Genomic DNA, 27,603 nt, shown 5'->3' with positions numbered 1-27,603 from the left:
CAGGACGGAGGCGGAGCCGACGCTCACGCCCGGCCAACAGAAGGGCCTTAAGATGCCTGGAGCGGTCCTGAAGCCGCCCCCGGCGCGAGGCACGCTGGGACTTGTAGTTCACTTCCAGGACAGGGACTCTCCCACTCCGCCGGCCCGCGTTTTACCGTCGCTTGTTCTCTTCCCTCCCCTCCCGGCACGCCGACTTCCTGGTGGCCGCACGCCCTCACGTACGACTACACTACCCAGAAGTCTCTACTGCGCGTCCCGGCGCGGCGCGGGGTCTCCTTCGGACTACAGTTCCCAGAAGTCTCCTGGAAAGTGCTTCCCTCGCTCCTTCCCAGGACCGCGATTCCCAGAGACTTCACTTCACGACGTTTCTCTTTTTGCCCGATCTCTGCTGGAACTGGCTGGGGTTCGGTCGGACGGCCAGCAGACAGGCTCTCGGCGACAACGGGGTCGTCGTGAACCGGCACAGGGCTTGCTCCGCGGCCTGGCTTTCTGCCCCCCTCAGCTCTCCCGGGGCAGGCCGTCGCGGCTGGCCTGAGCGGTGACCTGGCGGGCTGCGCCTGCGCCCTGCCCCGTTTCCTGCCTGGCTGGTGGCGGCGGCCATTTTGTTCATCCTCCTCCTCCTTCTGCTCCTCCTGGTTGGAGCGCAGTGTCCGGAGCGGGCTGGGGGGAGAAAGCCCTAGAGCAGGGTTCGGCGCCTTTTCCTCTGTCCCCAGCCGGTGCCCGGAGCCCCCCTCCCCTTCCTCCCCACCCCTCCCCTCCCCAACCCTGCCCTCCCCCTTGTCCCGGGATCGCTCCGTCGCACCCACCATGATGGAAGACGACGGACAGCCCCGGACTCTGTGAGTACCCGAGACCGGGGGTGCCGGGAGCCTAGAGGCCCGGGCACCGCGGGACGCTAAGGGAGGGAGCAGGAGACAGGGGGCCGAAGCCGGGACTCTCGGCGGCTCCCTGGCTGGGGCGGCGTGGACGCTAAGTGCATTCCTCATCTGTCCCCTTTTCCTAGGGAAGGAAGCCCTCCCTGCCCCCAAACGCAGTCACTTCCTGGGGTCTGAGGCTTGTCCCGACCTTTTCCTCTCGCGCTCTTCTTCGCGCACCTTTCCTAGGCCTGGCTTCTGCATCCGCTGAGGCTGTCAGGCCCGAGAGAGCTTCTGCTCCCCCTGTGCTTGGGGGCCCTGGGCTGGGCCGGGAGCTGCCGGTCCCCACGGGGGCTGGGCCTGGTGGGGGTGGGACCGTCGCTGCATCCCTTGCGGGCCCGGAGGAATTAGCGCTCACGCCCTCCGTGTCCCGGGCTTGAGGCGCCCCCGTCTCTTTGCCCGAACTCGGCTCTCGGAGGAAGCCAGACACTCTTCAGCCACGGGAGCCCCTTGTCTCTTTCTGCCCCACGTGCCCCCGCCCACGCTGTCAGAAACACCCGCCCAGCGCCCGCTACTTTTGAAGTGCAGGCGGAATGCCTCTGGCCGCCGCAGCATCGCTCCCTTCTCGGAGAGCGAAGTTTACTTTGAGCGCGCCCTACGCCAAACTGACAACCAGTTGTTACACTCTTTTTTGCTGTTTGGTGTTGCCGCCTCCTAATTGGTGTGTCGAAATCATCAGAATCAGATAGAATAATGTCTTCGTTCGCTATACGATGCGTGTTTTGGGGGCGCTTCTTTGGTCTTGCTGTTGCATTTTGCCCAAAGCCCAATCTAATGAATGGATTTCATCTTCCAACCACCTAATTCGATTTTTCCTTCCTTTTCCAATGAAGAGTGATGACTCAGCAATTACATTTCTTTCTGAATAGCGTGGCACTCTTTTTCTTCTCTTGTATCTTTTTTTAAAATTTTTATTTTTAGTCTGAGTTATTTCTAATTCAGTGTTTAAATTGCGCACCTTTGGCATTCCCAGCCTCTGAGGCCCAGTTCTCCTACCCTGAGTTACAAGGAGTCCAATCTCTGCTTTGTTTCCCTTGCCTGTGCCTGATATTGATATGATCAGAGTTCACTTGGCTGGGTTATCTGCTGGGGAAAGTACTTTTTGGGGAATAGATGAAGGTAGATGGACACTCAGGAGGTTGATTAGCTTCTCAAAACTTCACTCCTACCAAAAAAAGTATACACTCCCTAAAGAAGGTAGACTTCTGTGTTCAAACTTGATTTTTTTTTTTTTTTCGCCTGTATTTTCTTTTTGTTCCTATTTCTTTTAGTGTCTTACTCTAAAGTACTTGTCATCCTGTTTTGGGAATTTAAGGCCAATTTAAGCACATCTACTACTTGAATGAAAGTCTTGCTCAGTAGAACTTTTTTGTGTTGTCTTCCATTTTTTGCCCATCTTTCCAGAAAACAGAATTAGGACAAACTTGAAATTTGTCCTCAACATCTGTTGAAGCCAAAGCTTGGTAGTTAACATCTGGGAAAGTTAGATTTAGGGACTATCATGTATTTAAGGAAGATAACAGTTATATTGTATCTGAAATATCATCATCGCATCATAATAACTATTGAATAATTGATAATTTCTTATGGTTAATGTCTCATTTAATTATATCATTTGTTCCCAAGAAGAGGAATTCCTGGTTTTGTCCTTCTAAATAATGTACTTTTTCAGTATCTTTCATTCATATAGTTATCTATGCATCTGCCTTGTTTTCATTTCTATTGTACCTTCTCCAGTAGTCTAATAAGCTAATTCTTTGTTACTTCCTACCACTACCTTTTCCAGTCTCTTGTCCTTCCTCTGAAACATACTTAAGTTGTCTGTGTTTATTATATTTATCTAAAAATGTGACATGTATACATAGGAGTAAATAAAAAATCTAAGCTCTGTTATTTCTCAATGTAGTACATGTTTACAACTCTCCTTTATTCTTCCTTTTTCCTTCTCCCACTTTTCCTCCATGGGAAGGTTTTTATTGTTTAAGATAAGGACTGCTACATCTTCCTAGGTCTTACCCCTTAAGCACTTAGTTCACTGCTGGGAACGTAAGAGGTACTTAATAAACATTTTACAATGATTATATTTCTCTCATTAAATCAGTTTTAAGTCCCTTTTTAATAGTCCTGATTGATTTAAATTATAGGCAGACATTATTGTCATACTTTGTGCAGTTGATTTGTGTGTGTGTGTATATATAATATATATATTAAAACCTTCAAATGTAAAATCTTGAGATAAAATCAAATGTTTCACAATTCAGATTTTTGTAAGCATTTAATAAAATTAATGCATAATAATTTTTAAAAAGTATACATTTTATATATTTCTGAAAGGGCTCTTTTAGATACAAATAATGTAATGGAAACTGAACATGATTTTAGAGGTTGTTATCTAGTAAGGTTTGGTTTTGTTAGTTTATGGAGATCCTATGTTTTGCCTTGTGATCTATGGATGAGCTTTTCAAGTGGCTAGTATGTTTTTAAAGAATGTACTCTTAACAAAACTTATCTTAAGCTGTTTTCCTTAAAATGCCTGTGTGTTACTAGTGAGGTTTTTTTCCTGCAGACACACACAAGCTAAGACATATGGTTCTATCTTCAGAAAACAATATGGTGTTTATAGCCTAGGTAGGTCTTTAAATATTCATTACCTACAGTATTACTAATTTATTTGATGGTATTTAAATGGTATAGAATTGCTTTGATGTTGAGCTTAAAGTTCTGTTTATCATATAGTTGCTTTAAAGGACTGTTTTTTCATGTTTTTCATTCTCATTTGACATTTATTTTGGGATATTATGTATTGGCTAACTTGTGATCTTAAAAAAATAAACAAGATCATGCTGTGTAATACTGGTGTTTGAAAGTGGACAAGCCTTTAGGACATAAGTTGCAGGCTTGTGTGTATTTTTATAGTACAGTGATTTGATCCATGGTATATCTGAATCTACAATATGACACTAAATTACATTAGTGTTACACTATAGTTTATTTTACTCAGCTATTTGATGTACCAAAATCAATAGGAATTGTGGTTCTGGGATAATAATAATCATGTTATATAATGCCATCCTTTGAGGCTATTGGTTCTTCCTGATACTCACTCAAAAATAGGGAAATCTATGATTTAGAGTATAATATGAACATCTAAGAACACAGCAGAAGGAAATACTATAAAATCTAGTTATAAAACTGAGTAGCTATACCATGGATTTGGCTAAATTGTGGCTGTAATCAAGCCCTTCATTCAATTTAATCATAGATTTTATTATTGCTGTATTTTTTTAAGTGTGTGTGTGTGTGTGTGTGTGTCCGTCCCTTATAGATAGACGGTCAATTCAGTGGTACCACCTGCACCTTTCCTCCTTCTGACCTCCTTCCACAGTACTGACAAATTGAACATTCATTAGCTGTCTATTAAAGGGTATTGTTGCAAAATCTCTTGTATAGGAACTTGTCAAGAACAAAAGCAAAAATGTTAGTTTTATGGAAATATGACCATAGTATTTTGTGTAAAACTGCTGGTATTTTTAGCCTTGGTAGGGCTACTCTTTGCAGAGAGAGCACATTCAGTGTTGAAAACTATCATTAGTCTCCTGTAAGTCATGATGTTCTTTAACTTAAAATTCTGCCCAGTTGGACATATGAAGTAGTTTGGCAGTGTGAACTTCTGCCTACTGTGAAACTGCCAAGTTTCTGGTCTCAAATTGGATTTTAACCCTAATGTTAGGATAAAGGTATCATTTTCAGTTTTTAATACTTCATTTCCTGTTCTTAGAAGACAAAATAGAGTGTCAGGTATGCCTTTTTTTTTTTTTTTTTTTGCAGTGAGATAAAAAACATTTTGGAATTTCTTAAGTGTTCTCTCTTTTGAATTGACCTCTCACTATAAGAACTCAAATCATTTGTCTTTTTTGTTTTGTTTTTTATTTTGTATAGGTTCTTCAAGTAGAATTATATATTTAAAAAAAAAACTTGAAATTTTAGAATATGTTGACTACTTCATAATCAAAGCAGAAAGAAAGTGAAATATAGAGGCTGTCATTTGAAAATAAAAACAAATTTTCAGTAAACTACCAAAAGATGATGCTTACTAGGTTAACAATTGAAATTTGTCTTATTTTTATTAGTATTTATTTCAGGACAGGTTATTTCATGATAATGTAAAGGTACTTAAGCAGTATAGTAAAGTGTTTTAAAAGCTACAAATTGTGCCTCTATTAAGTATTATGCATGAAGGCATATGTAAATACATGAATTATATAATTCTGAGTAAAAGAAAAAGCAGTCTGAAATTTGGGTGAAATTTAGGGGAAATTATATAGTGAATTATGTTCTTTTTATCCTGGTAAATTAAGATGTTCTACATGTTGTTATGGAAGGCCTTTTATGTTACTTTTTGTAATTTAGTTTTCTGCTTTTTTGTTTTGAGATGGGGTCTCATAAGTTGATGAGGCTGTCCTGGAACTTGTGATCCTCCTGCATCAGCCTCCTGAGTTGCTGAGATTACAGGCGTGTGTCACCATGGCCAGCTCTTTCAGAAATAAATTAACTAGCCCTTTAGGTTAGATGAACATAGAATTTAGAATATTAGCATCACTTGTTCATTTTTCTTATAGATACATCTCCTGTGTTTAAAAAAAAGGAAAGAAAAATTATTCCATGGATACAGGCTCACAAATCCCTGTGAGTTAAAAAAAAAAAAAAAAAAAGGCAGTTGTCTCTGGCTAACTCAGAATTCTTTAATCTTTCACTATTGGTGGAAAAAATAAGTCATTGCATTGGCCTACACTTTTAATAATAAGGAAAAAATGGCATACTGGACCAAAACCAATTTGTCAACTGTTTTGATTTTCTATTTAAGTAATATAGGACTTATATTTCAGTTTTAGAACATATGTCCTATGGTTATTAGTACCCATTAGGGTGAAATTCTTTTTTTTTTTAATATTAATTTTTTTTAGGTGTAGATGGACACAACATAATGCCTTTATTTATTTTATGTGGTGCTGAGGATTGAACCTGCCCCATGCTAGGCGAGCACTGTAACTCTGAGCCACAATCCCAACCCCTAGGGTGAAATTCTTAATCTTAGCTTTCTCAAATCTGTTTTTCCCTTTTAGTATATTCCATCTTAAAGCAGTTATGTATTTAATGTGGCAACTATGTTGCAAAGCTTCTTTTGGTCTCAGTACTCAAGTTTCCAGATGTTATATATTATGGTTAGGAAAATAAAACTTATATCCATTTACCTTCCAGAAGAAACTATGTTAAATTTTACAAGTACTTTTTAGTTTATGAGGTTTGTTCATGACAGAAGTAAGTTTTAGGAACTATTTGCTGAGTACCAGAAGTATTCAAAAGTTTGACAGTATACTGACATAATTGAATCAGTGTGCAAAACATAAATCAAAGTGGCATCTCTTGGTGGTAAAGTAGTGATTTTTCTTTATTTAAAAAAATTTATACAAAATGTGTATGTTTAATCTTTAATCTGGGAAAAAAACCCAAATATTTAAATATCTATAGTCAACAGTATATCTGAATTGGTCTCAATTTTTCTCTGAATTTCTAAAGAAGTCTTTTATGTTTGCTTTATTTGTTACCTGCATAAAAATGTATTTTTTGTTGATTCTGCTTTATTTACTTATTTGTGTGTGTGTGTGCGCTTGCGTGTGTGTAATTACTGGGGATTAAACCCAGTGGTTTGTGCATGCTAGGCAAATGCTCTACCATTGAGCTACATCCCCAGCTCTTTTTATTTTATTTTGACACAGGGTCTTGCTAATTTGCTGGGGCTGGCCTTGAACTTGCGATCTTCCTCCCTAAGCTTCCTGAGCAGCTGATTTTACGGGCGTGTGTCCTCACACCCATCTCAGATGCATTTTTGACCAGAAAAATCTTATTTTACCTTATTCTCCTAAAACAAAGCAATGAAGACATACCATTTGCAAACAGTCTTATTTAGCCAACACTAAAACAAAACTCCTCCATTCTTTATGTGTTTTGCTGTAACTTTATTCATCTCTGTTCTTTGTTCATGTAATTGCCGTGGTTGGCATTTTTAAATAAACCCACTGTATCTCTAATAACTTTTTATGATCAGTTGTTTTAGTATTTGTCATATTATGTCTATGCTATGAATTATTTTGATAGAAATTGTCATTCTCATGAGACTGGTTAGAATAAGAAAATGATATATAGGGTATAGAATAATATATATGCCTTTGGGCATATGTATTCATATATAAGATCATATTGATTTGTTCTTTACAACATCTTTGAATTTTAGTGGGAAAGGAACAATTGTTTTCCTTAATAAGGGTTAATCTTACTTTGATAGGATCAGGCTTACTTTGAAATTTTTACTGAAGACACAAGAAGTTAAGTTGAAATAAAAGGTGATAAATTAAATGATAACACAGAGCCAGAGCTAAAGGTAAATTGCTGATAATATATATATTTTTTCTCATTCAGATATGTAGGTAACCTCTCCAGAGATGTGACAGAAGTCCTTATTCTTCAGTTATTCAGTCAGATCGGACCCTGTAAAAGCTGTAAAATGATAACAGAGGTAAGATCTTCCCAATTATATGTGCTCTCAGTTAGTATGATGTTGAACATTTTGAAATTTATTGGTTGATTAGTATCATTTTTTAAAATTTATTTTAAGCCTCAGGTTATTCTGGTGGAGAGATCAGTGACTTATTTGATTTGGCTGGTAAATGAGACTTGGAATGGAGTCTTGAAAGGGCAAAGTTTCTGTGCTCTTATTCTAACACAGTCATTCTTTGTGATGTAGTTATCTCTAAGTGATTTTACTTGTAAACAGCTTATCTCAGAATGGTGAAAAACTTGATGGTATATCGTATAATTCCAATTAGAATGTTAATAATTCAGATAGCATTCATTTAAAGTTCAGGAATTGGTGTATGTGAAAGAATATTAGGTTATTATGTGCATAGTAAAGCAACATGTGTCATGTGCATTTTTAGTAAATATTAATGATCACACAACTTAAGTAGTTAGGCATTTAAATTGTTAGAATAATTTGTTGAGGCTGGGCATGTGCAGGCGCTGGATTCAGTTGACTGTAGTGATACCCAATGATTCACATTTTAGTTATTCTTTTCTTCCTGTCTTTTTGTTTGTTCATCAACATGTTTTTTGACTATTATGTACCAGATTCTGCGGTAAGTACAAAGGATACAGTAGTGAATAAGACAATTCCTAGTCCTTTAGTACTTCACAGCTTAGTAGGGAAATAGAGAAGTTAACGGGTACTTAGAATATAAAATAATAATGTATGCAGTGTCGTTCGAAATCAGGGAGGCTTCTTGAAGATATTAGTATACAGGCTGAAACCTAAAAATATAATAGAAACTGACCAGAAAGGAATTTGGGGAAGAAGCAATTCTAATTAGAAGAATGTTGGTCTGGGCTGGTAGACAGAACAGGAATGCTTATAAGAGGATAAAGGGGGGAAAATACAAGTCTGTTTTTTATTAGAAACCTGTATTCAATAGTAGCATGGTTGGAGTTTAAAATGGAGTTAGTTGTAAGACATCAGAAGCTGTGATAAGGAGTTGGTGTTTTATCCTGAGATGGGGATCTGTTAAAAACCTGTAAAGTGCACTGGTTTTTTTTATCTTTCTTAACTCACTATAGTTATTAATCTGTGCTGGTATATTTTCCTTCTTTCTTTCCTGACTTTATTCATTCATCTTTTCATAAATAAAATGTCTACATTGCACTAGGCACTCTTCAAGGCACTGGGCATATAATGGAGAGGCAGAGAAAGGAGGTTCCCAGGCAAATAGGGATAAGAGTCATGATGAGAATAAAACAGTTCTGTGATGATTGGAGGGTTGGTGCTATGTAGGATAGGTAGGTGAGGGAAGATGTCATCTCTTTGAGCTGAGACAGTAATAACAAACAAGATGGTGCCTGTCTACAGTAAGAGCTGGAGGCAGAGGAAAAGCAAATACAAAAGGCCTTGAGTTTGGGGGTGGGGCTGTGCTGTGGCTCAGAGGTAGCACACTTGCCTGGCATGTGTGAGGCACTGGGTTCCATTCTCAGCACCAAATTTAAATAAATAAAATAAAGGTCTATCAACAACTAAAAAAATATTATTAAAAAAAAAAAGCCCCGAGTTGGTAATGAGCTTGTGTTTGTGGAACCAAAGACCAGATGGCTGCAGTCTGGTGAGTGATGGAGGATAAGTGGTGGGAAACGAATCTAATAAGGTAAGCAGGATTCAGAATCACACAGGGCGGTATGGGCCATGACAGAGTTTAGGTTGCAGTGGCAGACCTTTGGAGGGGTTTTAATAGGGGGATGAAGTGCTCTGATTGGCATTTTTAAGATTACTCTCTGTAGACACTGTGGTATAGAGAAGGATCGCAGGAAGCAAAAGAAGGAAAGAAACCAACTGGGTTTACTAGTCTAGGTGAGAAGTGATAGGTTCTTGTGCTTTAGAATATGATGGATAAAAATAGGGGTAGATAAAGTTTGGAATATATTTTGAAGATAGAATCAATAGAACTGGATTGGCTGTGGGATATAAGGGAAAGGAAGAAATTAGGAAAGACCCTAAGATTCTTGTTAGTACGATTATGTGGGTGGTAATGCTGTTTACCAAAGTGGGGATGACTGAGCAGGGCACAGGTTTGGGAATTAAGTATTCTATTTTGGTTGTGTTAAATTTATGTATTAGATATCTAAATGATCACTGTATATGGGCAGTTGGATTAACTAATTTGGAACTCTGGAGAGACGAGTGTTGAAGCTTGCAGCAGTATTTGAATCTATGGGACTAATTGATAGCAGAGAAGAGTAAAAGGATTAAGGTCTGAGCCCTGGAGCCTGGAACAGCTCAGCATTTAGAGTTACATTCCGACTTTGAGTTAAGGAAGAACTACCTTCAGAAAGATCCTCCACTGAGGAAACAGGAAAACTGAGTGTATGGTAGGTTGAAGAGAAGAGAATGTTTAGAGGAAGGGGAAGGTAGTGGTCGGCTATTTTGAATTCTATCTGGAAGTCAAGATGAAAACAGAAAAGGGGTTATAGAGGTGACAGAGTCATTGGTGAGGTAATCTCAGTGACATGCTTGGGTTGGAAGCTTATAGGAGGGGATTTAGGAGAATGGGATATGAGAAAGTAGAGTCTAGAAAATTTTTGAGAAGCATTTGATAAATGTTTTAAAAATATTTTTGAAAATTCTATATGTATACATAACCATTTGAGGGTTGAAATGATTTGAAATTTGAAATTTTATCCATATTCTAGAACTCCTAGATTTGAACTTGTAAATATAAAACCTCATATTTCTGTCTTGACATTTATGTCATCCAACAAAAATAGGTGACAACACTAATTACGGTAAGGACCTAACTGAAGATTAGAGTGTCACTTGGTGGTGGTGGTATAAATGGGAAGCTTATAAAGGGCATGGACTATAATACAGAATCTTCATCTAGGCATTTATTTTCCCTTCATAATTTTTTTCCAGTATATGAAAAATCTTTTTCCCCCTTAATTTTATGATTTTTTAACTGTAGATATTATAGATTCTAGCTTTTCCTATATAATAAAATAAAATCTATTCTACATTCTAAGGCAAACATTATATATATATATATATATATATGTAAGTGTGTGTGTGTGTGTGTGTGTTTGGTGGTGCTGGGGATCGAACCCAGAGCCTTGTGCATGCTAGGCAAGCACTCTACCAACTGAGCTATATCCCCAGCCCCAAACATTCAATAATTTTAACACCTCTGACACTTAGGATTTGACTTAAAAAAAAAATCAGTTGTGCTTTAGATGAAATGCAGCATGATACGAGCATATATGTGATGTGACTATTTAAATACGTGTGTACAGTTTTTTCTCTTATCTGTGATTTTTTTTTCCCTCAGTTTTGGCTGTGGTCAACCTCAGTCCAAAAATATTAAATGGAAAATTCCAGAAGTAAAAAATTGAAGTTTTAAAATGCATATAGTTCTGAGTAGTGTGATGAAGTTTCTTGCTGTCCTGACCAGGACATGAACCATTTCTTGTCCAGTATATACATACAGGGATCTGGCTTACTACTAGTTAAGTAAATTTGATATTAGTGTGCATGTAATACACTAGTTTCTTAAAGCCTGTTTAATTTTTTTCATAGTTCTACCATTGGACCCGCATATATTTTGCCATAAATATTAAGTATTTTCTTTAGAGACCATCAGGGCTGAGGAATAGAAGGAAAAATGGACCAGCACAACTTTAATTTTTTAATTTACTTTTAAATCCATCAGAAAATGTTTCTGATAAATATTAACTCTTTTCACAAGAGGAACTTAAGTGTGTGTTTCTATTTGGAGTCTTTCCCCCCATTTCCTTTCTCTACTTCTAAAGAACAGTGTTCACATGTCTGTGACAGTAAGATCTTGTGTGAGAGCCCATAGTTTTCTTGTCAATGATAATGATCCTACTTTTTTTTTGCCTCAAAAAATTGCCTCTGCGTGCTGGGGTTGGGCTCAGAGGAAGAACGCTTGCCTAGCATGCATGAGGCACTGGGTTCAATCCTTAGCACCACATAAAAATAAAATAAAAGTATTGTGTTCTCCTACAACTAAAACATAAATGTTAAAAAATAATTGCCTCTGGTTGCTTTGTCACTATTGTTTAGACATCTTATTTTTTTTCTAATTTTTATTTATTTTATTTATTTATATGTGTTGCTGAGGATTGAACCCAGGGCCTCACACATGCTAGGTGAGCACTCTACCACCAATCTACAACTCCATCCTGTAGACATCTTATTTGGGATTTTTCTTCTAAAACACTCCTGGAATGATAAACAGTGGTTGTTTTAAAGGTCTTTATTTTATCTGGTATTTTTATTCCTTGTAGGTCAGCCCACAATTTCACATTTTAAATATATTTTTAGGGCATTTCACATTGAAGAGTGAATGTTTTTAATCTTATATTAAAAAAATTTTTGTACAGTTGTGCTACTGTCTAATATAGACTGCATGTTATAAAAATTTATTTTTGTTGTTAGCACTACTTTCTCACCCTCTTTGTAAATATGTATTTGCCAACTACTATCAAGCATATATTTAACAAAGATTTTTATATATTGGTGTTTTTGTGATGACAGAATATATATAGCTTTATCCTGGATTCTCCTCACCACCACTTTTTTTTTTTTTTTTTTTTTTTTGCCGTATGGGGGTCAAATTCAGAGCCTGGTACATGCTAGGCCAGTACACTACCACTGAGTATACCCCATTACTCTCCTGGACTATTGGAATATTTTATTCAGTCACATTTTCTAGTTCGCTAGTGTATTTTTTGGACTTTGGAAGACCACATTTAAAGTATATAGAATCTCCAGTACATTAGACTGTTTTGAAGGATTGCATTTTTCTATTGTTATTCTTATCCAAAAAAGGAATACATATATTCCAGTCTCAGTAGTAATACAAAAACACTTATTATTTGTGGTACCAGTCCTGGTTTTGATCAGGAAATAAAGCTTATAAAGTTAGTTCAATTCTGTATCTTTTTATAGTACTAGAATACAGTTTGGGAAAGATTATGATACATTAGTAGAATATAATCATTTCAAAATAATTTTTGGAAGAGGAGAGCAATGATAAAGAGTGATCCTCATCAAATCTGAGTTTGAGGTTTGGTTTGGCCTAATCTATTTCATATTTAACATACTTCACTAGAATTCTATATTTTAGTTTAATTCTCAAGGTTATGATTCCATACTGCTTTCTGTTTAGTACAGTAGTGCTGTGAGGCACAAAGTGAGGTTTAGCTGTAAATCTTTTTTTTTTTTTTTTTTAAGCGTTAGGCTTTCATAAGCTTTTGCAATCTCACTTTGTACATTCCTAGCTATCAGTAATGTTTTTTCCTGGATTTTCTTCTCAGCAACCCGATAGCAGAAGGGTCAACTCTTCTGTTGGATTTTCTGTTTTGCAGCATACAAGCAATGACCCATATTGCTTTGTGGAATTTTATGAACACAGAGATGCAGCTGCTGCATTAGCTGCTATGAATGGGAGAAAAATTTTGGGAAAGGTAAGGTAATAGAATGGTGACGCCTTATGAGTACATATATTTGCATGTTTATATTCTTTCTTAGCAAGTTTTTAAACAGATATTGAACTGCTGATTGATGGTTTTGCTTTATTCAGCCTAGTGCTTTTACAAAAATAATCCGCTTGATAAATGGTTTATTAAGTGGTAAGTGTTATAAATGCATAATGACATGCTTAATAATTGTATTAAATATAATCTTTATTTTTAGGAGGTCAAAGTAAACTGGGCAACAACACCAAGTAGCCAGAAAAAAGATACTTCCAGTAAGTACTCCTGCTGCGTTTACTGTGGAAGAGTTCTGAAATTTTCCTGGCAGCATTACCAGCTTAACTAGGGTTTTTTTTCCTCCTTAGTGTTGCCTAAAAAAGGTTTAGTAGCTGACTTCTTAAGTATTTGATTACCAAATGCTCTGATTTCAGATCACTTCCATGTATTTGTTGGGGATTTGAGTCCAGAAATTACAACAGAAGATATCAAATCAGCATTTGCCCCCTTTGGTAAAATATCGTAAGTATCATAATCAGTACTACACTCAACAGTGATAGGCAAAATTGTATATGATTAACTTGTATTGGAAATAAGATTTTCTTTCTCTAGTTAGTGTACTTTTCTTTTGCTTTTTGATTTTCTTTTTTTGGTTTTGTTTTTTGAGTAGATGTTGTTGCAAATGTTGCTGTCATTTCAATGTTTTGGGGTCTTGTTTTCATATAATCCTGTGTATAATATGTTTTAAAAATTTAAGTGATTCTGTTTGTTATCTTTGACACATGTTTAGGTGGTAAAACTTACAAAGTCCAACTTTTTGTCAAATGTTAAGAAAAATGGGTTAACAAAAAGCAAATGTGATTATACTGTGTTACACTTTTATTGGAGGAATTGATAAGTGGGGGAAGTAGTTAAATCTTTGGGTATATTGGTAAAATTGAAAATGTTCATGTTTAAATGTGATGATAAATGTGTTTTGATATCTTAGGTATAAGTAAAAAGTAGTACTATTACAGTATTAATGTTTCATGTCTGAATTATAATGTGGGACTAATTAATAGATGTTTTTTGTTAGTGATATTTGATTCTGCTAGTAAGGGGACAAATATGGTTTGATTTTTAACAAAATTTATGCTCAAATTTTACTGTTACTTGATAACTGTATTGGAAAATTAAAAATGGTTATAAGTTGTATAAAGTATTTATCACCGTTTGTCTTTCTAATTAAAATCAGTGTATTTGATATATTTCCTGTAGATGTAAATTAAACGTTTTAGTACTACTTTACAGAAACGTGTTTCAATTAAGAACAACAACTTTTTTCTTTGTATAATTTGTTGTTCTGTAGATTTAATTTATTTGAAGGAAAGATTTAATTCTTAATTTTCTATTTTGATATTTGCTTTGCTTTTTAATCTAAATGTGGTAAGTAGTACTGTTTTAAAAATCAGTATAAAAATAACAGGTTGCTGTTTTTCAATCTTTATTTATACCTGAGACCTGCAGTTTTCTAAAGTCCAAGTCACAATTAAAAGTAATAGCATTCTGGTTATTTTGCAGAATTGCTCATAAGAATGGACAGGATCTTGAAGGCTAACTGCAAGGAACTGTGCACACTGGAACTCAGTTGTAGATTTTTTTTCTCATTTCTATTTATTCTTATTATACATTATTTATATATACATATTTTAGTATTTACATTTTAACATTCTATATTCAGTGGAGTTCTATATTTCCAATCATTTTAACTTACTCACTAAAATTTCTGTGTAAATTTGTTGTTTTCGTACTGGTGTGCTTAGCATTGTTGTTAGTTTTTTATTCTCCTTTCTTAAATTTCTGAAAATGTCAATTTTTCAAAATTTACAGCTGCCCAAACTCCAAAATGATGATAGAGAATTGACCAAGAAAAATAAAGAAATCTGTTAACAGGCCATGTATGCCTTTTTAATTCCTATTTTTTCCTCTTTTTCAATTTTTTAATATTTCATATATTTTGTATCACTAGGCAGAAGACATTTAACTATTTAGAGATTGCATGGTAAAGTAGTTAGCATTGTTACAGTAATTTATAGAATCAGTAAATCTTAGAGGACACTAGCAAATAGAATATTAGAAAAGGAAACTATTGTTCCTATTAAGCTTCAAATTTGAGCATTTAGTTTAGAAAGCACAGGCTATTTGATTAGGTTGCATGTTTATTACATGTTTTTGTCCTACTGCTTTTTTCTAACAGGTAAAGAAGCATTAGGGAGAGTTCAGGAATGGCTGTAGTTAATTAGGGCTAACTGGAATTTTATTTTAAAAAATGCTCACAATACAGTGTGTGTGGTTCCTTTTAGTTTTTATTTTGAGGGTGACTCTTACTTCCCTCATTTAGCTGTGCTTCTTTTCACAGGGATGCCCGGGTAGTTAAAGACATGGCAACTGGAAAATCCAAAGGCTATGGTTTTGTATCTTTTTATAACAAACTGGTACGTTCTTTCAACCCAATTTAAATTTAAAATATATATATATTTTTAGCAATAGAGGGACATAACTTTGTTTATTTTTATGTGATGCTAAGGTTCGAACCCAGTGCCCTCCTGTATGCTAGGCTGGCACGCTACCACTGAGCCAAACCCCAGCACCCAGTTTAAATTCTTTAATTCTAGATTTAATCACTAGTTAATACACAGTAGCTGAAATTTGAAAGTGCTTGGTTATTAACTACAAATCCAACCTCAACATAAATTTTTTTTGTGTGTGTTAATAGTAGAATATAATTCATTCTTTCATAAACCTGAAAGTAAATAGCTGAGATAGGGTGATTACACTCTAAGGACAATTATTAAACTTGCACTTGTGCATTAATGAAGGTAAAATGTGTTATAAATCAAGCCTAAGACTAGGACAAGTGAACTAATATGGAAATTTGGAGGGGGAAAATAAATTATATTGAGTCTTATTTTTTTGTCAGGGTGTGGGGAGTGCGGGAGAGTCCTGGGGATTGAACCCAGGTCTTTTTTAATTTTTATTTTGGGTCAGGCTCTCGGTGTTGGTGAGGGTCTCACTGAGTTGCTGAGGCCAGCCTTAAATTTGATGATTCTCCTTCATTGATTCTTGATTCTCCCAAGTCCCAGGGTTTCCAGACATGCGCTACTGTGCCCAGATTATATTCAGTCTTAATCATGATCTCAGTTTTCATTCTTTATTTGAAATTATCCATACTTTTATAACTGGTATGTTATTGAACTGAAAATTTAAGCAATTTTTCTTGATTTTTTTGTATGACTTTTTTTAAGAAAGATGATGTACCAAAGTACCTAAGCATTTGCATTTATTATAATATTCAATAATAAAATAGAGTTTAGTTCGGTTTCAACAACTTAAATTACCTACATTTTATTGAAGGGGTATGATAAAATTACCAGTTATATTCTATCTTTGCATAGATTAATCTCAGGTTCATATTAATTTGGATAACCTAAGCTTTTTAGTGTGTGTGGTGCTAGGAGTTGAACTCATGGCTTCCGTAATAGTCAGGCATTGTACTGCTGAGCTATAATCCCTCACCCTAAACTTATTTTTTGTTGATACATTTTTTAGCATTATAAGTCATAATTTAAAAGTCTTCCATCTTAAAATATTTTAAATCTCATGTCATAGTCATAACTCATACTAATAGAATACATTGTAGATTTTGAGGGGTAGGCAATTTAGACTAATGTTTGTGTTTTTAAATTTTCTTCAGTAAATATTACATTATAAATCAACAATAAAATTAAGATATTTGATTACTTTGTCTTATGGGATTTGTTTTTATTAAAATGTGTGTATTTGAGGAACTAAACCTTAATTTTGGGTAATCAGTAGGATTATGATTTTTTTCATATTTCAATTATGATAAATGTTCCTTTACATCAACTTAAATGCTATTTTCATAATCTGCAATCAACAAATTAAAATAGCTTTATGATTAATTCAAGTTCAAATTATTTTCTTGTTAATTGTTTAGTGAGTTAATTTACTGTTGAAATTTAGTGAATCCAGCAGTGCCAACTTTTATTTATTACTGGCCTTATATACCATTCCGTTTTGTTTGTGATTGCTCTCTCTCTCTCTTTTTTTTTTTTCCCCCATAGGATGCAGAAAATGCAATTGTGCATATGGGAGGTCAGTGGTTGGGTGGCCGGCAAATCAGAACCAATTGGGCCACACGTAAACCACCAGCACCTAAAAGTACACAAGAAAGTAAGCTATGTCTGTCGCATATGTTAAGATTATGGATTATTCACAAACCACTTATTTCTATATAAGATTTAATTTCTTAATATTTAAATTGTATGGGAAGACTTATTTTGTCTTGAATTTTATTATCAAAAACAATTGAGATTTGATGTATTTTGTGAAGATGTGAGCCACCTGATTTTACAATCAAATCATAACATTGAGAAAAAATTATATTTTCTTCTTCCTGAGGTATATCTTAACAGTATATAAATAATTAGTAAGACTATGTGTGTGGTGCTAGTCATCGAACCCAAGACTTTGCACGTTAGGCAAATGCTCTGAGCTACACCCACAGGCCAGAAAATAATTTTATAACATTGTATAGCAGTCAGTATTTTTCTTTTCTTTCTGCATGTAGATAACACTAAGCAGTTGAGATTTGAAGATGTAGTAAACCAGTCAAGTCCAAAAAATTGTACTGTGTACTGTGGAGGAATTGCTTCTGGGTTAACAGGTACAATGTTTGCTTTCCTAGTCACTTTCTTTGTGGGGCTTCATTGTTATTAGTATGAATTTTTAAAATACTTTTTAGTTATCAGTGGACCTTTATTTTATTTATTTATACATGGTGCTGAGAATTGAACCCAGTGCCTCACACATGCTAGGCAAACCTTCTACCACAGAGCCACAACCCCAGCCCTATTAGTATGAATTTTATGATGTATAAGAACCCTAAATATTCTATTCATATGTTTTATAGATCAGCTTATGAGACAAACATTTTCACCATTTGGACAGATTATGGAAATAAGAGTTTTTCCAGAGAAAGGCTATTCATTTGTCAGGTAATAGTCTATTTGTAATATCATTATTAATCTTATGTTTGATTTACTCCTACACTTGTGTTATTTGACCCTGTCAAGGAATCAGGTTTTTATTTTAGTATTTCTTTACAATATAGAACTTCTAACTACATGATGTAATTTAGGGGAAATACCAATTTATAGTAATGAACTAATGAGTTTCTGTATTAAGTTCTTAAAAAAAAAATAAGACAAACATGATTATTTTTTTTCTCTTAGATTTTCAACACATGAAAGTGCAGCCCATGCCATTGTTTCAGTGAATGGTACTACGATTGAAGGACATGTGGTTAAATGCTATTGGGGTAAAGAATCTCCTGATATGACTAAAAACTTCCAACAGGTAATTGGATTTTTCATAGTACTTTTTAAGGTTCCATCTTATATATCTACAATACAAGCTTTGGAAACTAAAATAAACAGTAAATAAAATAAAGCATATATCTACTTTCAGTTGATTGTATTAATGCTATTTCAAAATTGATTTTGCGGTATTAACTGAATCTTAATACTTTCTTTTCACAGGTGTCACCACCCCAATAAACTTAGACAATGATAAATAACAGAGTCCTATTCACATAAGGGTGCTTACTTAGTTTTTCTCTTCCTTGTCTCCCACTCTTTCTTCAAATACGGTGTTTCTTACTTGTTTCTTAAAACAATAATTTGCTTTTTTCTAGGTCGATTATAGTCAGTGGGGCCAGTGGAGCCAAGTATATGGAAACCCACAACAGTATGGACAGTATATGGCAAATGGGTGGCAAGTACCGCCTTATGGAGTGTATGGACAACCATGGAATCAACAAGGATTTGGAGTAGAGTAAGTTGTTTGGGTTTTTCCATTGTAGACACAGAATATAGTTCTGACAAAAGAAATTTAAAAATGTATTTTTCTAGGGATGATCTATTTAAACTGTGTATATTGAGGTATTTGGATTATAAACATAGAAATAAATGTACTGAAATGTGATTTATAATGTTAAAAAATTACTTCTCTTCACCTATATGGAAAGGGAGGTTAGGGGTAACCTATTAGTATAACCTGTCTTTGTAAGCAGATGGTAAAATTTGACTTAACATTTCCAATGATACTTTTATTTGTCTATTTTTGTATGTATAAAAGATTTTTTTCTAGCTAAATTTGGAAGTTTGATGATTTTATGCCATTTGGCATGTGTGAGAAATCCTTCAAATTATGTGATATAAAATATCTTACATTTTATTGTTGTTGATAGAGTGGGTTGGTTCTCCCAAGTTTTTCCCCCAGGCCAGCCCAGACCTTTACTTTTACTGGTTCCTTCTTTTGAGACTCTTTCCAACTTGAACTTGAGTTTTTAAATTTTCTTATAAATTTGTAGATCATATATGCATTTTTTAAAAAAATCACTCTTGCGAGACGTGCTTAATTATGGTGTCCTAACAACTTAAACAGTGGGATGTACATTCTATACATGTAGCATTTATTTATTTATTTTAAATATTTATTTTTTAGTTTTAGGTAGGCATGATATCTTTATTTTACATTTATGTGGTGCTGAGGATTGAACCCAGTGCCTCATGCATGCTAGGTGAGCAAGCTGCCACTGAGCCACAACCCCAGCCTCTACTTGTAGCATTTATTTCTTTGATCTATTTAATAATGTAGGTTGTTGATTTCTTCTAGTTGTTTATTCTGTGATTGGACTGCTTAATTTTTCTATAAATGTATAGATGATTTTTTTTTTTTTTTTTTTTTTGTCTTGTGTTTGCTGAAGATTTTTTTTTTTTCTTCCAAGTCAATCACCTTCTGCTGCTTGGATGGGTGGATTTGGTGCTCAGCCTCCCCAAGGACAAGCTCCTCCCCCTGTAATACCTCCTCCTAACCAAGCTGGATATGGTATGGCAAGTTACCAAACACAGTGAGCTGGGACTCTAAACAAAATTGTAATTCATGATAGGCTTCGATTTCCTGTGACACTCTGAAGACATGAAAGTAGACATCGGAAAATGAAAATATTTATTTTAAAAATTGAAATGTTTGGAACCTTTAGCACAGCTTTGCTTTGGTGAAGGACACATGTCTTCTAGTTCTGCCTTTTTAAGTTTTTGTTCATGATGGATATGAACATGATTTTTCTTTGTGTACAAAAACTAAAATAAAGTCAATAAAGACAATTCTGACTACAAATTTTGATATAATAAGAGAAATGGGTAAATACATTTTGATTCTTAGATACTATTCCATTTTTATCTTATTGTTCAGTATTTTAACTCACTGTGTTTTTAAACGAGCAAAAAAGGGAGGATCTTGAAAAACTGGGAATCACATAATTTCATCCTGAATCCTGATACTCCCCTCCCCTCCCCTGAGGTGGACCACATTTGAAGTCAGCAAAAAAAAGTGTGATATTCAGAAGAAATGCATGATTTTGGAGTCGCTTTGGAGGAATATTTACTTTATGCCTAAAAGAAACTGAAGCCAGACTGAAATTTTGCAACCTAAATAAGGAACAGCGTTGTCTGAGTTCCTTGAGCAAATGTTGGTTGGTCCTCATTAAGACATATTTTTAAAACTTCAGAAAGTGTTATTAAAACTGTAGTATATTACATTTCGTTTTGGGGAGAAATTCCAAGTATGGTGTTTGTATTAAAGTCAGACAGTCATACTTGTGCTTTTACATGAAGTTTAAATGATATACATTGTAAATATTGAATACAGTGTTTAAAAAGCATGCTTCAACATAGAAGTAGCAGCAATGTAATTATTTGAAGTAACATTTAACATACTCCACTGCATTGAATGCAGTGGATTGATAAGAATGTTAAAGACTGACATTTCCAAGGTTGGCTATCTATGTAAAATTAAAATGACACAAATTATTACACAGAAAAGGCCTTAATTTTAATTCAATATGAATCTTTGATGGATTAGTACATTCTAAAATGTCACTGGAAATTAGATTTTCGTTCTTTGCTTATACATTATTTGGTATGTAAATACCTTGATTAAAACCTGTAAAACAATTTCAAGGTTCCTATAAGTTGTATAGCACAAGTGTTTTTTAAAAATCTTGGGGTGTTTTTAAAAATTAGATATATTTTGCCCAAGAATTTTTTTAACAAGATTGCTAAAACATCTTATTTAGACAGTTTGATGTACCAATTTATAATTGGATATTCAGTTTAAATAGTACACAAAGTTGTGACTTTTATTTTTGATTAATTTTTTTTTCTTGTGGGGAGTGTGCATGGGATAACAAGCCTGGATAGAGGCTTGAGCTGTATGTGTGCAGTTTGTAAATGAATCAACTGGAAAGATGCAGAAAAGGTTGAGGTTTGTTCCAAGGTATTTTTCAGTCTATGTGGATAAAATCTGCCTCAAATTTCTATAAAACAGGAATGTAAAATAGACAAAATCTTATGTGTTTAAATTGTGACAGCTAGGGGGTGCACATGTTTTGGCAATGTATTCAAATATTGGTCTGGGCAATTGAGAAAATAGCCTTTTACAGTTAAGTAGTATGATGTAACTGGCATTCACAAATTGCCATTTTTTAAACCTTTGAGGTCTTATAATTAACTTTAAAATAATGATGATTTTATATATTGATGACCACAATTATTTTGGTATTACTTTCTTCCTTTTCCCATTTAAAAATATAGCCAAGTGTATATTCAGCATAAAAATACACAGGGTCTGAAGTTCATCTTTGAGCCAAAATTTTTAAAATACCTTAGTTTTAACCACCATATTCATCTTTTTGCACTTTTATTAGTAAATATAGCTTTGTTTCTTTTGCTCATGCTATCTTGGGGGAATGTTGTTTTGGAAAAGTTACTTTATATTTTTAGGGAGACACTTAAGAATTCACATCGATTATGTTCCTGAGTTAAAATGTTCATGAATATTTATGAAACTTGAATAACTAAAGACTTTTTTAACTTGATAAATGCCCACTAAACTTCCAGGTTGTTAACTTGATAAATGCCCACTAAACTTCCAGGTTGTTTTTTTTTTTTTTTTTTTCCTCTGCCAGTAAATTAAGTGGCTTATAGAGATAATGAACAGCTAAGTTTGGCTGTAATGTTTCCTGGTTTGTATATTGTGACTTAATTAAATTATCCAGACTAGTTATATTGCCACGGTAAGCGCCTGACTGAATTGTCCTCCATCTTAATCTGGATGAAAATATGATTTCATGATCAGTTAATTGAAGTTGTTTCATATTAAACAATTTTAAAGCATAAAATTACTTGTCTGAAAGATGCACCATTTAGAAAATGCAACTGTCAAGCTTACAGACTATTTTCTAACACAAATTGAAGTCAGCGCTATTTTAATCCAGTTTGAGCCTAAGAATCGTTGTCTTTTCTTTCCCATGTTCATTAAAAACAGCAGCAGAGATTCTTTGGCATGCAATGAAATGTTTATTATTTCGAAATTATTTCAAGATTTATTTTGATGATGTGTTTCTGCCTGCCATCTTCTTTGCTTAAATTATCTCTATCAGTATTTCCCCCATGCCATTCCCATTTGGTTTTTATGTCTACTGGCAGTGAGAGGCTAAAATGACTGGCCAACTAAAGCCAAAGCTGTAAACCACAGTTAAAGTAAGTCTTTCAATAAAGACTAGACTATATGATAAGTGGCTTTTTCTTATTGTCGTTTATTACATAATTGTATTTTCTAGCCTACCATGAAATAAGCAATTTGGTTTTAAGTTCAGTAAGATATAAGAAGTACATATATACTCAGGATTTATTTCTATGTTCTGTGTATGTATTTAAAAGGACATTAGCCTTGTTGAATTAAATTTTAATCTGGATATGGAAGAATAGAAATTTGCATCCTTCTCATGTGTGTTCTGTTGAAAATTATAGTAAAATTTCATTAATTTGGGGCCCACAAATAGGGAACATTTTAACTTGACTAGGCTGATCCTTGGTAGCATCTATGTAAAAATCATGCTTGACAATTAAAAAGTGTGAGGGGGTTGCGGATATAAAGGGTCTAGACACTTATGACTTTTTGTTGTTGTTTGGGATTTTTTTTGTTTTTGTTTTGGGTGCTAAGATTGACCAGGGTGCTTTTTCACTGGGCTACATCCCCAGTAATTTGTATTTATTTATTTATTTATTTTTAATTTTGAGATAGGGTCTTGCAGAGTTGCTGAGGCTGGTCTCAAGTATGCGGTCTCCTGCCTCAGACTCCTGAGTTGCTTGGATTATAGGTGTGTGCCACTGTACCTGCCTAGCTGTACTAGACACTTGAATTAGGTATGCCTCACTTAAGTCTTCCAGCATCTGGGCTTCTACTTAATACATTATAAACATTAACTGTATTTTTGGTATGTTTGTAAAGATGTAAAAACTTTTTTAGTCTTTTACTAGTTTTTAAGAGCCTTTATTTACTTTTTATAAATAACCTTATTTTATTTATTTATTTTTTATGTGGTGCTGAGGAACAAGTCCAGTGCCTCACACATGCTAGGCAAGTACTCTACCACTGAGCCACAACCCCAGCCCCTTTATTTACTCCTTAATTGGTTCAAATGAGTGAAATTTTGTTTAAATATATGTTTAGTGATAAAATATTCTAGTAATTATGTTCATATAGGTTATATAATTTATATTGCTATTTATTCCATTTTTTAAATAAAGAAATAATGTGAGTAATTATAGCTTTACAAATATGTTGGTGCAGTGGTGCATGCTGGTAATCCGTCTTGGAGGCTGAGATGGAAGGATCAAAAGTTCAAGGCCAGCCTCAGCAATTTAGTCAGGCCCTAAGCAACTTAGTGAGACTTTGTCTCAAAATAAAAAGGGCTGGGGATGTACTTCAGTGGTAAAGCACATCTGGGTTCAGTACTAAAAAAAAAAAGTGGCAAAGTAGTGTGGTGTCTAAATGCTATATATATATATATATATATTTTTTTTTTTTTTTTTTTTTTTTTTTTTGGCACTGGGGGGGGGGTACCAGGGATTGAACTCAGGAGCACTTGACCACTGAGCCACATTCCAGCCCTATTTTGTATTTTAATTATAGAGACAGGGTCTCCCTGAGTTGCTTATTACCTTGCTTTTGCTGAGGCTGGCTTTGAACTCAGGATCCTCCTGCCTCTGCCTCCTGAGCTGCTGGGATTATAGGTGTGGTCCACCATGCCCAACTAAATGTTATATTAATATGAAACCTGGACTCCTGTTTTTTTACTGAAGTTGGGTTCATTTGGAAAGACTTATAGCTAGGTGAGGTACTATAATTCATAAGGTACTTTGTGCAAATAGGTCCTTTTATAGAGCAGGAATGGCTTTTGGGTTTAGAATTGCTTAAATATAAAAGGTGTTCAATTTAGGATATAGAGGTGAGGGAACTACGTATATGTATTTATTACCTTATCAGGGATCGATAGTAATTGATCCTTTAAGAGACCCATGCTTTTATTTGGGAGAAAGATTAGTTTACATGATTTTTATGTTTTGTTTTTTAAATAGGAATATCAGGGTATAAATTGACAATGAATGCACTGAACTTTGTTTCTCAGGTGTTATATTGGAAAAGTGATCCATATTTAAAGTGTTTATGTGTGTGCATGTGAGCCATCGATCAAACTCGGACTTGAACATGCTATCCTTTTTCCCTGAACTATACCCTTTCAACATCTCCCTGCTCCCTGCTTTCTATTATTGTTATTATTATTATTATTTTATTATTATTATTATTAAAGAGAGGATCTTGCTCTGTTGCCCAGGTTGGCCTTGAACTACTGGGCTCAAAGGATCCTCCTACCTCACTTAGCCTCCTGAGTATTGGGATTACACGTGAGTACCCTGTACCTGTCTTCATATCTAGTGTCCTAAAGTCAACTTGGAAAGTTCACAAAACTGAAGTGCTTATGCTGAAAAGCAGTCTCTCCTGGTTAAGCTGTCCAGTTGTCGAACTTGCAGCTAAGCTTGACTTGTCAGTAGACCTCTTTTGACTCTTCATTCTTATAGATTTTGCAAAATCCTGGTTATTCAGTGATGCTGTAGAATTAATTCATTTTGGCCAGGCACAGTGACACACGCCTGTAATCCCAGCAAAACAGGAGGTTGAGACAGGAGGATCCCAAGATCAAGCTGGCCTCAGCAACTTTGTGAGACCCTATGTCAAAAATAAAAAGAACTTGGAATATGATTCAGTGGTCTATTTAACCCCTGGGTTAAATTCCCAGTACACCTAAACAAACAAAAAAAATGCATTTTTAAAGTAAACCAGATTTTACTGTATATAACTGGTATATCCTAACTTGCTCAGCCGTGATACTTATTTTTTTTTCCTGTTCTTTAAAAGAGAAGTCAAACTATACTGGCAAAATGGGTGTGAAATATTTAGCCATGGGCAACTGTGTATGGTCTAAGGTTTGATATTGTATACATTGCAGTTTTCACATTCAGATTACTTCACTGATAAAAAGAGTTGAGTTGAATTGTTCCTTATGTGGTTTATATAATTGCTTTTGCTCAACAAAAATAAAGCAGGTTTTAATATAGATAAAAAAGTTTGAAATTCCCTATTTAAATCTTAGATTGTTTCCTTTTGAGAAGGAGTAAAGTTGAAAACATTTAACTGATTCCATTGGCTAGGTTATATTTTAGCACATGGCACAGCTTATGCTTTGTATCTGTTTAATGAAGATTTGGACTAGGAAAGGAGTTGGTAACTAGAATACTAAAGAAGAAAGTCCTTGATTAAGGAGAACGCTGACATTGGACAATCCTAAGGAGGGATAGTAAGCTATTTGTGATAGTAAGCTATTATCTAGTTAGGTGTTGATATAAAAAAAAATTACTGGTTTAAAACTGTACATACTTTATCAAGAGGATTGAGAGACTTATTCATGTCATTAAGAATAAAATATTATCTACTTCTTTGCTGGTAGATGGCCATGATAGTTTAAATTTCCATTAGTATGTGCTTTTACTTAGTAATGTGTATTCTCAGTGTGTTGTATTAGAAAATTGGGCAAATGTTACTGTTTTCAAATAACTGAGCATTTGCGATAAAATTATGGGATTAGGAGAACCTTTAAAATGCACATTTAATCCACATCCAAGGATATATTTTATTTTAAAATATTGGTAACCTTAGGCCCTGATTGCTTCACCTTTTTGTATATTTATTATGTCTGGCTTCTTCCATTGGAATGTAAGCGGCAAAGGAGCAAATTCACTAGGTTCTCTCTCTTTTTTGTTAAGTACACAAATCCTAGGGCCTGTAACATGTAACAGTACTTGGCATGTGGTAGATGTTCAGTAAAAGCTGAATGCGTGAACGTGTTTGAGGAAGTGAGTGAACATGTATTCTAGCCTCCCACTTGAAACTGGAACACCACCTGGTATTCTATTTGAGTACAAGTTAATCAGTTGATTACTTATTGAAATACAGTTTCTGAGGCTCCATAGTTGTGGGTGAAGTTGTCTGAAATACAATTAATTGGCCTGGGATCCTTTTTTTTTTTTTTTTTTTTTCTCATTAGGAGAAGAAAACCCATGGTCACAGAAAAACTAGTTTTTTGGAGTTAATGATCTCTTACTGCTACCCAGTATAGTTTGCCACGCATGTTTCAAAGATAGGTTGCACTTCTAATGGGAATACCTGGATACACCAGGTGGCAGCCATAACTGCCTCTACATGGCACTCTTTTTAAGATGGGGTGGTGATGGGCATCAGTGCTAAATAGCTTGAGGAAGATTATTTTTGGGGAAGAGAGGCTTGCCAGCACAGTACAATTGGGTTTTTGGTTGGGAAATATCTAAGTATAACAGACAAAAATGGAACTAGCCATGGGAAGTGACACAGTTGAGATTCTTGAAGTGGAGATTATATATATAGCACAGACATCTAAATTCAGTGTGTGCTTTAGTGTTTTAGTGATAAACTGGTTAGCATAGGAGGAAGTTTCTTAATTAAAAGAATTAGGTGAAAATGGTGATCAGACAAGAAAGACTTGTAGCAATCCTGGGAAACAGTACATAATTAACAGTATTGGTCTTAAGCAGTTCAATATCCCTTTCTATCATGAAGGATAAATGTCTTTTGAAAGCTTTATGTTCTACAATATTAGTTTGGTTGAGTCTTAACTGTGTGCCTTGAATCTAGTCATGCTGCCAAATAAGCTTTAAATTGTACTTTATTAATTTATTTATTGTATTGGGGATTGAAGCCAGGACCTTTTGGTGCTAGACAAGTGCTCTCCCACTGAGCTGCACCCCATTGTGCAGTATCTTCTTACCTTGCCTTCATATACATATGCCTTAAAAATAAAATGTTACACAGAAAAGTCGAGATCAGGTGTGCAGCTCAGAATTTTCACAAAGTGAACATATTCATGTAAACAGATGTCACCCAGATCAGAAAATATGAGTGTGCTAGGACTCCAGAAGTCTCTCATGCTCTTCCCCTGAGATAACCACTAGCCTGACTTCCATGACCACAGATTATTTTGTATATTTTTAACTATGTAAGTGGAATTACCATATACTCTTTTGTATCTGGCCTACTTAATACT

General features: G+C 35.0%; 1 protein-coding gene and 1 non-coding gene across 7 annotated transcripts; one reads left to right on the top strand and one right to left on the bottom strand.

Annotated features, from left to right (window-relative positions):
• The first annotated feature begins 318 nt into the window (after window positions 1-318).
• Window positions 319-20,230, top strand: Tial1 (TIA1 cytotoxic granule associated RNA binding protein like 1). 6 transcript variants are annotated; one of them, XM_046450027.2, is made up of 12 exons: window positions 332-839; window positions 7,392-7,488; window positions 12,846-12,995; window positions 13,225-13,279; window positions 13,436-13,523; window positions 15,400-15,475; window positions 17,126-17,234; window positions 17,632-17,727; window positions 17,974-18,058; window positions 18,296-18,419; window positions 18,757-18,896; window positions 19,852-20,230. In XM_046450027.2, exons 1-12 carry the CDS (start codon window positions 808-810, stop codon window positions 19,976-19,978), a joined length of 1,179 nt encoding a protein of 392 aa, XP_046305983.1. In that variant the 5' UTR covers window positions 332-807; the 3' UTR covers window positions 19,979-20,230. The 6 variants fall into 6 exon arrangements, with proteins under 6 accessions (XP_058437321.1, XP_046305983.1, XP_046305984.1 ...); XM_046450028.2 differs by having other exon boundaries at window positions 333-839; window positions 12,897-12,995; XM_046450030.2 differs by lacking the exon at window positions 332-839 and adding an exon at window positions 3,496-3,542 and having other exon boundaries at window positions 12,897-12,995.
• Trnaa-agc (transfer RNA alanine (anticodon AGC)) lies at window positions 10,591-10,663 on the bottom strand. Its single transcript has one exon. It is a non-coding gene; the product is annotated as a tRNA-Ala (tRNA).
• Window positions 20,231-27,603: the final 7,373 nt, after the last annotated feature.

Source organism: Marmota monax, unplaced genomic scaffold (assembly GCF_021218885.2).
Source record: "Marmota monax isolate L192 unplaced genomic scaffold, Marmota_monax_Labrador192_F-V1.1 WCK01_AAM20220418_F8-fsc00004, whole genome shotgun sequence".
In the NCBI taxonomy this organism is placed as follows: domain Eukaryota; kingdom Metazoa; phylum Chordata; class Mammalia; order Rodentia; family Sciuridae; genus Marmota; species Marmota monax.
This window is presented reverse-complemented; position numbering and strand designations above follow the sequence as displayed.